The sequence below is a fragment of the Hemicordylus capensis genome, chromosome 1 (assembly GCF_027244095.1).
Source record: "Hemicordylus capensis ecotype Gifberg chromosome 1, rHemCap1.1.pri, whole genome shotgun sequence".
Taxonomy (NCBI): domain Eukaryota; kingdom Metazoa; phylum Chordata; class Lepidosauria; order Squamata; family Cordylidae; genus Hemicordylus; species Hemicordylus capensis.
Genome location: NC_069657.1, coordinates 182,762,644 through 182,775,395, shown reverse-complemented (window position 1 = coordinate 182,775,395; position 12,752 = coordinate 182,762,644). Strand labels below are relative to the sequence as shown.

The window sequence follows — 12,752 nt, the reverse complement described above, 5'->3', positions numbered from 1 at the left end:
GGGGGAGAGAACTAGAGATGCTCTGCGCACAGTAACTAGTAACTAAGTTATTAACTATTATTATCATTATTATTGATAATAACAAGATATTGATATTGAGTGTTTTTCAGAATTTCTGCTGTTGGTACCGATTAATGGGCCTCCAAGAGGATTGGGATTCTGCTTCTGCACCATTTTGCTAAACTTTGGTCTCCCTGCCTGAGCTACAAAGGGTAGCCCTGAAGATGGAGTTTGGTTTTTCCAGGCTTGTCTTGGGAGACCTCACCATTCATGCTAAAGCTCACCCTGCAAAAAACCCTCTAGTATGAGGAAAGCACTCAGGTGGTTGATAGTCACTCTGAGAAACCCTGTCCAGCTTGATGGAATCTGGGTGGCTCCATAGAATTCCTCAGAGCTAAGGATGATGAAGGAACGCAGATGACAGCCAGAGTGACGCTGGAGGAAGACTCACGATGAATACAACTGAACACTTTATACTTTTCTGCCATCATTGTGTGTGTTCAATGTAGGCCAACAGAGCTATTCCAGGTTAAAGACATTATTACATTCTGTTCCCAAGGAGTCTGAGGTCCATGATAGCCAATTATCACCAATTTGCATGTTACTCTGTGGATAAAGTTGCTTGCATCTATTCCAACTTGGACTCAGCTTGATTGAAATATCTGTAGATGTACACTTCAGGCATCAACTTTGGGGAGGGGCACCTCAAAATGTACTATAAAGGAGATTGCTAATTTATTTATTCAGCCACTAAGCAATATTGCCTTATTTATTTCTAGGCCAAAAGCTCTTCATCAGAGGCAAATAAATTGTGAGGCTATTCCCACGATCAGGCGAAATCGGGCTAAGGGAGCCTAGCCCAATTTCGCCAAATCGTGGGAGCCACTGGGCTCGCAGGCGAGCCCGGTGGCTTCCGGGCGGTTAACCTGCCACACCACCCATCCCCTTAAACCAGATTTGCGAGCGCTTCGCAAACCTGGTTTTTAAAATCGAGAGTAGCTGTGTAATCTTGGATATATCATGAATTCCCGCATCATTATAACACAGGAACATGCTCCCAGTCATGTGTTGAATGATTATGCCCAGAAACAACGGCCATTCTTGGCATCATGCATGTCACTCTTCCAGAGTGACATATATGTGTGCTCCCATGAAGCCACACTACAAACAACCTTTAGTGAGGGAGCGTATAAAATGGAATAATAATTACAATGGATGAAATACAGACAGGTCTTCTTTTACTGCATAAATACATGAAATAAAATATATATTTTTGCCTCTGACCACATCACACTACCACTACCTTCAGAGGAAATCTTACCAAGAGGAAAAGTAAGTTTATTTTCTTAGGAAGCAGTTTTAGAGTACCTTAAAAGCTGGCAGAGTGGGGGACAAATAGGTCTGGTTTGTGGATCAAAACCCACTGGTAAGTCTTGAACAAACCCCATCAAAATGAATAGAGGCTGCATAAGAGAACAGTAGGGACCTTGCCAAGCTTCTGTTCATTTAACAAAGCTTACAAAGGAGGAGACTTTGGTAGATTGCATACCATGTGAAGTAGTGGAATGGAGTGATGCTATATAAACTTTCTACCTCAGAAGTAACATATGGGCTGATATTGCAAACTCCATTCGTGCTGAATGAGGTTCTTATGTCAGACTGGGAGAAGGAAAACCAGGACCTTAAACCTACTTGTGAACTGCAGCGTTGTCACATTCCTGCTCAGCCATTAAGCTTCCTGGGTGACTTTGGGCCACTCATTCTTTCTCAGTCTAACCTACCTCACAGGGTTGCTGGAAGGATAAAATGTGGGGGAAGGACTTTGTTTACTGTGCTGATCACCTTGGAGAAAAAAGATGTATAGGATAAAAATGTAGCAACACAAAAAACAATCAGCAAACAGGACCCAACTGTTCGACTGATACGGCATATCAATTATTTAGCTGTAAGAAAGTTAGTAATGCTGTCAGGATGTAATCAAGAAAGTAGAAGCAATGCAATTATGTAAGGAATTTGGCATTTTATTGGAGACACTGGTTGACATGAAGACTAAGTTATTCAATAGTACAACTCAGAAATTACTCTAAATGACTGCTTAATTTCAACAGGACTTCTGTCATGTAATTTAATTAGGATTTCAGCCACTGACCCCATATAAATAGAAATATACAAATGAGCAGGAAAAGCACAGATTTGCATTTGGACATTTATGTAGCTGGGTGACAAGAAGTGCTACAGAAACTAGTAGCAATCCAGGCAAATATTGACTCTGCATATAGTTCATGATCTTGCCTACCACCATGTATCTAAAAACTCCTAATTTTAAGACAAATAAGAAGCATAATAGAGACTTTAGGACAATACAAAATCACATGGAGTATGGCAGCTGAAATAAAACTTTGAAGATCATTACAAACTAAACATGGCTACTAGTAACTCAGGCTTCTATAGCAGATTTAACCTGAGCTCTGTGTCAGATGCATTAAGGTTCCTATGAATATATGATAAATAGAACTGAAAGAATGGAGGATCAGCTATGTAGTGCATGAAACAGAGAGAGAAAAATCAATAACAAGAAGTAAAAAGAAGTAAACTGAAAGGGTTTTGAGAATTAGGCTATTCCCCATAAAAAGCAACTATATGAGCCAATTTTACACCCCACGTCCTCCACCAAACTACCTCCATTCATTTCTATCTCAGTTGAGACAGTGGGGTGCTTTTACAATCAGAGAGATTGTTTGGGGAAAAGGTTCTGTTGCTACAATGCACGAACGTACTGGTTGAATTATGGCGGAAAGGTGGGGACTCTTAGTGAATGGAGGCATCACAAAAGGCAGGGCAAGCAGAGGGGTGGGGCTGGCTCCCTGTCATCTTAATGTAACTTAAATGAGGAACAAATACATGGAAAGTTGCCATCTACAATTCCTTGTGGGAATTTAGCCCATTTACCTCAGATGAACTGAACATTGCTTAAAAATTATTAGCCAATAATCTTTAGGTAGATTTAAAAATAAAAATACCCCCTTGATGGCAATAACAAGGCCTGAAAATGGTCAAGCAAAGCCTTAGAATTCCACACTGTGAAATACTACAGAAATAATGTTATGAAATACTGTCTAATAAAAACCAAACTAAATGACAACAAACAAAAGAAGGTACATTATGTGATCTATTTATTACAGAAATGTATTACAGATTACAGGGAACTGGGAAAGGGGAGGAGTCAATCCCACCCCCCAAAAAGTTCCTTTTTCTTTCTTTTCTTTTATAACTCACCACATATAGAAGCAAGCTTCAGAATATGAAATATAATGAGATAACAGACATCTCAGACATGGAAAGGCTCTGTATTTCAAACCTTTCATGTAAGACATGTTGTCATCATCATTATAATACATGGAAAGCAGTACAAGATAACCTGCTGCCATGTACTACACAACTTTCCTGGGTGTAGCTTTACACCCATGACTTACGAGTTTTTCCGGCTTGCAGCCTCATCAGCAGAGCGTAAACTGAAGCCGCTCCAGAGGCAGTTGGGTGAAAAGCAGCTCTGGCGGCGTTTGAACTGAAGCTGTTCAGGCAGACAAACCATTCTGATGGCATTTGGGGACACAGATGAGCATGGAGGAGAAAAAGAGAAGGAGGCAGTGAGGAGCAGAAGAAATGGTGAAACAGAGAAAGAAGAATGGAACAGAAAATATGGGGGAAGAAAAGTATACAATGAGGGGACATTTGGGGAGGAGAGGAAGAAAAAATGTAAACAATGTGTAACTCACAACTGAAATTTTCATTTCTATTAATAAATTGTCCCCCAAATAAAATAAGAACATTAGACCTTGAACACACTGCTGAGGATTATCATGTTAAAAAATCAGTCTTCCTACATGGATCTGAAATCTACATCCAGAACAAGAGACACACAGGTTGGTTTCCTTGCAAATTACCAAACAGCAGCTACCTTATCCTTTCTAGAAAGTGTTCAAATTATGTAACCCAGCAGAGATATCCTGCTATACCTTTTACAGTAGGTGGCATCCAGATGAGCAATCTGTCAGCATAAATACTTTCAGTGAATGGAAGGGGTTCTTGCATGACCATAACATTGGAAGCTGCTTTATATCAAGACAGACCATTGGTCCACCCAGCTCAGTATTGTCTACACTGACTTCCAGCAGCTCTCCAAAGTTTCAGGCAGAAGTCTCTCCCAGCCCTAGCTGGGGGATGCTAGGGATTGAGCTTTCAGCCTCCTGCATGCAAAGCAGATGCTCTACAACTGAGCTACAGCCCCATTGCAAGGGGTCCTTCTGTTCACAGGTGTCCTGTTCACGGAGTTTGCACTGATGGGAGTGTTAATCTGGATGCCACTCATCATATGTCCCAGCTATTCAGAGCAAATATAACCGAAAGAATCTGATCTTCTCTGCTTCCACTCATGTGCCCTGCCTTCCAGTTGTGCGAAGTGCTTTTGCAAGTGTTCAGTCTTCTGATTCCCTGCAAGCTTCTGAAGCCTAAACCAGCAGACCTGCCAAGTCAGTCCTAAAGCCACCAACATGGTTAATTCTGAATTTCCAAGAAAGTTAGTGAAAGATGTAGCATAACACTCTAAGTTCTAAATCCTTTGCAATTTTGAAATGACTTTATTTTTAACGTCAGCCAGAAATATTCACAAAGGGGGAATAAACTAAAACAACATGGTATTATATATCAATAGACAACTTGATACTACCACTGAATGAAAGACAGAGTCATTTCAGACACCGTTGATTCTTAGGTAAGCCCTTCAGGAGCCTACAAGGCTGCTGCCATGCTCATTGCCAAGCTCATGTGGAAGTATTGTTGGAGAGGATCAGTCTCATGCATGCTTTGTATGCAGTCAAATGCCCCAGTTGCACGAATGGATGTTCACATGCTGATAAACATGGAGGCACATGGCCCAGCTGCAAGTGAGACTGCAACCCTGGAGACCACAATATGTTTGAAACAGCTCAGAGTCATCAACTGGTGACAGCATTAAAAATGCATTGTTATGCTATGGAATACCTGAATTTACCTTCATGCCAAATTCACAAGATAACCAGGTAAAAATGTTAAATTCACAAGATGGACCAGGAAAATGAGACTTTTAAAAAAATTATTTACTTCTGACACTGTACAAAAAAACAACTCCAAATTATTTTCCCAAAAATTGAAAAGCAGAAAGATATAGACCTCTTCAAGAAAAGAAAAGAAAATCCCAGTGTAATGTTAGAGAAATGCTAACTATGTGACAGTAACATTTTCTTCCTTTCCTCTTGGTACATCAACACGGAGCAGTGAGATTCTGCAAGAGGCATTCCCTTAAACAAGAGAATGCATAGTACTGTGGCTAAGATAAGGAACTGTGATCTGAGAGACCACTGTCACATTTCAGCCACGAACTCACTAAGGAGCCTTAAGGAAGCACATTATCTCATCCTCAGCACAAGTTTTCCAACATGGCAATAACAATATCAACTTACAATGCAGTGTTGTTATCAAGGTTACAAAAAATATATATATGTGAAGCACTTTGAACACGAGAACCACCCTGCATATGCTAAGTATAAGCAGAATTTAGTATAAAAGAATTGGATTCCTTAGGGCATGAGCTACATTGTCATTTCTTTTAACTATACAAAATTTACTACATACGATTGTTCAGATTGTACTAATGTGGACTGGTCTTCCTTGGCCAGTTCTCTAAACTCTTATTGGGCCAATCCTTACTGAGAATTCCAGAAAAATCTGAAGCAGATTCACATATAGGTATGCACTGCCCAACTTATTCAAATTAGTTTGGTTACAGTTCTTCTGTATATTAATGGCAAAATAGCAAGAGCTCTCAAAAGTGCTATAGCAATGTAAACAAACACCCTTTCCATGTACTACAACTTAACACCTTTGCCATTTAACAGCATTGAGCAGCACTCCTGGGGACCAGTGTTCCGTCTAAAAGGGCTCCCCAGATGTTGACTACAACTCCCAGAATCCTCAGATGCAATGGCTTTTGCTTGGGGATTATGGGAGTTGTAATCAACAACAACTGGGAATCCCTGCTAGAGGGAACATTGCTGGCGACAAGATAACCATTAGGAAAAACAACAATCAGCTGCAAAATAAAAATGCCACAAGAATTTAAACTCAACTCATTACAACTGAATAATTTTGCCTTCAGAGAATATTTAATCTAATAAATGTTTCTGGAGGTGGGGGAAGGAAAACAGAGAGAGATTCAATTTCTGGGACTGTGCTCTAAACTTTCTTAATGAAAGACTAGTGACAGGAGATGAGCAGCACCTCACACGAACTAGGAAATATGTGTTTGGCAGAAGCCTGATTAATCGAATCAAGAGGGCTTTAAACTAAAGCTTGTGAGGGACAGGCACAAAATCCCAAAGGTATGTACAAAGGTAAACACTAAAGACAGAGACTTGGATGCTACAGGAGAAATTGGGTGAATTGTGGGGTTGCCTTGCAAACTTCACAAGAAAATAGCAGCAGACACATTGGAGTGCAATATTCACAGTTTGTCTATACACGGATATACAGAGAACCAGGAAATATTTATTGTTAAATTTGTATACCACCTTTCATTAAAACAATCCCCAGGCAGTTAAACAATCCCAAGGTGAAAGAAGCCTGGTGAGCTTGCGCTCTTGTACAGGAAGGTAAATATGACTTGATAGGTATAACTGAGACAGGGTAAGATGATTCCCAAGATTAGAGTGTAGCAGATGAAGGATATAATTTGTTCAAAAAGAATAGATGCAAGAAAGGGAGGGGGGAAATCATTATATGTCAAAAATGTGTACATCTGCACATAAATCAAAGTGAGTGAAAATGGTAGCCCAGTGAAGAAAAATAAATGGAAAATAAAATAAAAACAAAATTGTAGTTGAAGTTTACTGCAGACTGTTTTACCAAGAAGAGGATGTGGATGACACTTTACTGAAACAAATTACAGCTGTTTTAAGGAAGCAAGAATTAGAAATAATGGGGGACTTCAACTACCCTGGTATGTGTTGGGAGACAACCTCCAATAAGCACTGAATCTAAAGCAAATTCCTGTCATGCCTTGCTAACAATTTCCTCTTTCAGAGGGTGGAGAAAGAAATGAGAAGATCAGTTGTCCCTGACTGGAGTACTGCATACAGCTTTGGTCACCGTATCTTAAGAAAGATATTGTAGAACTGGAAAAGGTGCAGAAGAGGGCAACCAAAATGATCACGGGCCTGGAGCACCTTCCTTATGAGGCTAGGCTACAGCATCTGGGGCTCTTTACCTTGGAAAAGAGGCAACTAAGGGGAGACATGATTGAAGTGTATAAAACTAAGGGGAGACATGATTGAAGTGTATAAAATTATGCATGGAGTGGAGAGGGTAGACAGAGAGAAATGTTTCTCTCTCTCACACACAACACTAGAACCAGGGGTCACCCAATGAAACTGGAGGTTGGGAAATTTAGGACCGACAAGCAGAAGTACTTTTTCACACAGCACATAATTACTCTATCGAATTCCTTGCCATGGGATGTGGTGATGGCCACCAGCTTGGATGGCTTTAAAAGGGGTTTAGACAGATTCATGGAGGACAGGTCTATCAATGGCTACTAGTCTGATGGCTGTGGGCCATGTCCAGCCTCAGAGACACAATGCCTCTCAATGCCAGTTGCAGGGGAGCAATGGCAGGAGAGAGGGCATGCACATACCTCTTGTCTGTGGGCTCCCCAGAGGCATCTGGTGGGCCACTGTGTGAAACAGGATGCTGGACTAGATGGGCCTAGTGCCTGATCAACAGGGCTGTTCTTATGACTTGATCCGAATCAACAGGGAAAAGTTAGTCCATGAGGATGAAGTAGTAGGAACTCTGGGGAAAAGTGATTATGCAATGCTCAGATTGTTGCTCTTATGGAAAGCTAAAAATGACTGTCGTTAAACATGTACTTTGGATTTCAGGACAGTTGATTTTAATAAGCTCATGGAAGCACTATGTGGGAGTCTATGATCAAACTAATGAGGAAAAGAGCCAAAGAAGAATTTGTCAAGAATAAATACTGGCAGACTATTTTGCCTTACCTCTTTTATTTAATCAGGTTACTAGCTTTGTGAATTGTGGGAATGCCATGGATGTAATTTCTCTTGATTTCAGCAAGGCATATGAAAAACGTCTTCATTATAGTTTAGCTAGCTAATTAGTCATATGCAAAATAGATAATAGTTTGAAAACCATACTAATCAATGAATGCTTATCAATGATGACTGGAGGAAACCAAACTGGAGGAAGCTTTTGAGTGACATGTCACAGGACTCTGTCCTGGACCAAAACACTTCAACATTTTTATCAGCGACTTAGGTGATGGGTATAAGGAATCCTCATCAAATATGCAGATGACAGAGAACTGAGTGGGATAGCTAACATCTCAGAAGATGGGGGGTGGGGGAATGCAAAATAACCCTAAGAGAATGGAAAACTGGGCTGATACTAACAAAAAACAAAGTTCTGCCTAAACAAATGCAAAATTCTGCACTTTAGCAAAACAAAATCAAATGCACAGGAACAGAAGGGTGATACCCGGCTTGTTAGTAGCACTTACAAAAAGAATCTCAGGATCGCAGTCAATTACAAACTGAACATGAGCGACCTGGCAATTAGATGCAGCTGCAAAAAAGACTAATGCAATTTTAGGCTGTATTAATAAAACCATTGTTTTCATCATGATAAATAATAGTTCCACTTTATTCTGCACTAGCCAGACCTTATTTGGAGAACTGTGTTCAGTTCTGGGAGCACACTTTATGGAAAATGGAGACAAATTGGAATGGATTTAGTCCAAGTGAAAAATGAAGATGGTCAGGAGTCTGGAAGAAAAGCCTCATAAGGGTGATGGAAACTGTGTTTAGCCTGGAAAAGAGACAACTGAGTGGGAACATACTACGGTAAAGTGTGCCGTCAAGTCAGTTTCGACTCCTAGCGCCCACAGAGCCCTGTGGTTTTCTTACTAGCTCTCTTCAAATACCTGAAGGGCTGTAACACAGAAGAGGGCAAAGATGAGTCTTCTGCTGCCCCAGAGGGCTGAATTAGATCTAATGGGCTTAAGTTACAGGAGTGTAGATTTGTTGAACATTAGAAGAACATCTTAATGGTACGAATAGTATGACCTAGGGTGTGGTAGGTTCTTCCTTGCTGGGCATCTTCAGTCAGAGGCCCGACAACCATCTGTTGGGCATGCTTTAGCTCTGGATTTCATGCCTCAAGTCTGAGGCATGGCCTATGGGGTCCATCTCTTTGAAGGGGCTTTTGAGATTTGGCTAGACAGTTATCAAAATAAGTGTAAGTAGAAGAGAGGACTACTGAAAAAAGTCCTCCAACTTCACAAAACTGTTTTGTTTTCTTAAGGACTCTTTTACTTCCTTACCTTAGAGTAGAATGTCTGCCAGAGCGGGAAATGCTATTGCCAACAGGAGAGGGTAAATTACTTCCTCGATGTAGATCTTCAATGGATCGGCTCCAAGGTTTAGATTTGTCCATCGAGTTTTCCATATTGTTTTCCAAACTTTCAAAGTCAAATCTAAAAGGAAATAGATATTTCAATGAAGATTTGCAAAAAAATAAATAAATAAAGAGCAAGCGAGAGAGATGTAAGTTTTTTCTTCCTGCTGCTGAACATCTGCAGATTTACTATGTCCCAATAGATTACAATCAAAGATAAAAGCGACAGAATGCACTGCAACACATTTCCCCTTGAGCTGGGACGTAGTGCTAGTTCTACGTGCATTTCACAGTAGATTTGTATCTTGAGAAACAGAAAAAGGGCCATCACAGGGACCAAACTGAGGAAGAATTTTGCAACCTTATACAGACTTTTCCTAACTTCAATGCTGTTTGATCTGCTGATGACAACAAATCTCCAGTGTTGCTCTAGAGATGAAATCTTGTAACTCTCTTCATTTTCTTTTAATAAATCAATAAGCTGTGTGTTCTAATTTAGTTTCAGCTGTCAATATGCAACTGAGCCTTTATCCCAACATATTGGGCAAGACCAAACTCCAAACATATGAAACGGATTACTATAAGCATTACAAATCCCCCTTTGTTTCTTCCGTCCTTGCCAATGTAGCATAGTGACGTTGAAAACTCTCTCTCTCTCTCTCTCTCTCTCACACACACACACACACAGATTATTTTTTCAAATTTATCAAGTTAGGGAAGAGTACAAGGCAAGCAAAATAATTCAGAAACACCTAATTGCTCTCATTCAGTGTTGGGTATAAACTCTTTAAAGCAAGCACATTTTTGTGCCACGTGCAATTTTTCCTACCTCAACTATGTTTTTAAACATGCAATTTTCTGCTATTAGCTTTATTTTAATTCAAACAAAATCCTGGTCACGGTCTTTGCCAAGCAATGGAAATGTATTCTGAAACATATCTAGCCTAAAAATAAAATCACATCTCCATTCATCTTAGAACCTGCGGCCCTCATCCACAGAACTGCAAATGAGGAAAAAGAATAGTGTGCTTGCTGCTGCAACAGTCATGATGCTATAGTGCATTTGGAGATGGAGAGCAGAAGGAAATGGGAGAGGAGACCCTGAACCTCTTCCAGGTCGTCTTCTCACCTGCTCCCTGTAGCAGAATAGTGCTGTGATGGGATTTCATATGGGAAGCAACATGGCAGCCACATACCCCTCTGTGGCCACATTGCCACTAAGTGTTTTTTGCCACTAAGCAACAATACCATTTCCATAACCTCTAGAACTGTTCTTCATCCAGCTATTCCCAAAGCTAATTCAAGTATTATGGACAAGGAAAAGAGAGGTACAACCGTGCTGTACTCTTCTTGCTTTCCTCACTTCTGCTACAACATGCTAAGCAGAGCACATGGATCTAACCCAGAGTGACATTTGGGGCTCACTGCAACTAAGATATGAAATCCCATTTTGCATGCTGGAGAAGATGCAGGGAAAGGAAAATTGCAATTAATTCATGCTTCTATTTTCCCCACTTCAGGAAAACAGAAGCATGAAGTGTTCCCCACTTCCCCAAAATGGCTCTCACTTGGACATTCTGAAGATACAGATTATCTTAATTGATGATACAGATACAGATAATCATCACTGAAATACGATACAGTGAACCTCATCTCAGTGTAAAGGGGCAAACCACTACAGCATCCCCATGTCTCCAAGCTGTTATACTGCCACTATATTGATGATTCCAGAACTATACTGTCGTAACTAGTGTGAATTGTGTGATATAAAAGAGGGGGTTTCTGACAGGGATCTTTCGGAGAAAGGCATATTGTCCTATGAGATATTGTTGAACCAATTGTGTTCTCCTTTATTGCACTGTGCTGCACTAAGAATGCCAGCATAGGAAATCATTGCATATCTTAATGCACTTTTTTGTTTTGTGAATAAAGAAGAAGCCATGTCTTACTTACGTGACTGCATACTGTGCAAAAGACAAATACTCGACCAAAACATCCAGGCCTTTATTTTCTTCATTCAAAAACTCCCTGACCCAGCTGTTAGAAAAATAATTAGAAAATAGCATATTTGTTGTTGTTGCAAGGAATCTTTCTTAGCAAATGTATATTAAAAACATTCATTATTGGAAAAAGAAATGCACTGTGCAAAAGCTGTTCATTTCTCACTCAAGAACTTCGAGAAAGAAAACATAAAATCACTGAAGCCTGACTAACAGAAGACCACCACACAGTCTCATGGCTGACCCTACTCATTAGGGAAGACTGAAATGTCCCACCTCAGGGGAAGGTTCTGCTATATCATTGAAAGTCAGCAGTAAACTATCAATTTTGGTTTTAAATATTCTTACAACCGTGGAAGCTGCTATTTGAATTTTCTGCCTCCAGCATCTTGAGCTACCCCTGCAAAAACTTAATGTCAATGCAAAGCATATGTTTCAAGGCTTGGGAAAACCTGGAAATGCACTTACAGAGCTGGACCACCAGTCAGTAAACAATAACGTGAAGGCAAAATCAAGCAAAGTGTGATATTGTGTCTATTGCAACTCTGCCAAAATAAGAAAACCAAATATGTTTTGAATTTTCATGGGATTCTTTTCAAGAGTAATTGACTCAAACCACAGCAAATATGACCCACAATATTGTTATATTTTTCTGTTCTTAAGGCATCTCAAAGCCTGGTAAACCCTTGGAGGGTTCCTTCCAAGTATATTGAGTTTTATTTTGGTGTAGTGCAGTACCTCTGATAGTATCACTATTGTTTAGTTTGAACCTATATATTGTTTTGGGGAAAACCTGAATAGCACTGTGTTTAATAATGAGCAAACCTTTTCTGCAAGCCGGAAACATTATTCTGGAACAGGTCAACTTCCTGTTGGTGGGAAATGGAATAAGTATGTCGTGCCAATGTAACAGCACTAGATTTTATAAATGAGGTACTTTAGACCACCATCTCAGAGCTACACACTTTCTGATTAAGGAAAGGTTAATATTATTTGTGTCTCATATTTAGTACACAGATAGCATGACAACATAAGGATTCTAGGTTGGGCTCTGTTTCAAATCTACACCCAAATCCTTTATGGCACAACAAGCTTAATAAAACCACTGACCCAACCAATACTGAAGCAACATTATGTGTTTCTGGAAACATAATCATCATGATGAATTGGTTTAATGTTTCCCATGTACTGGCATCTAGCAAACTTTCAAATAGGTACAGCAACAAACAAGCAGTATCATAAAAG

General features: G+C 40.0%; 1 protein-coding gene across 12 annotated transcripts in view; it reads right to left on the bottom strand.

The window, feature by feature from the left end:
• FMNL2 (formin like 2) overlaps positions 1 to 12,752 on the bottom strand; it is a 386,434-nt gene that overhangs the window by 110,322 nt on the left and 263,360 nt on the right. For all 12 annotated transcript variants that reach the window (XM_053258713.1, XM_053258712.1, XM_053258711.1 and 9 more), the window contains 2 exons: positions 11,461 to 11,544; positions 9,434 to 9,586 (listed from right to left, as the gene is read on the bottom strand). In XM_053258713.1, the coding sequence (XP_053114688.1) occupies positions 9,434 to 9,586; positions 11,461 to 11,544 (237 nt within the window). The remainder of the gene's footprint in view (positions 1 to 9,433; positions 9,587 to 11,460; positions 11,545 to 12,752) is intronic.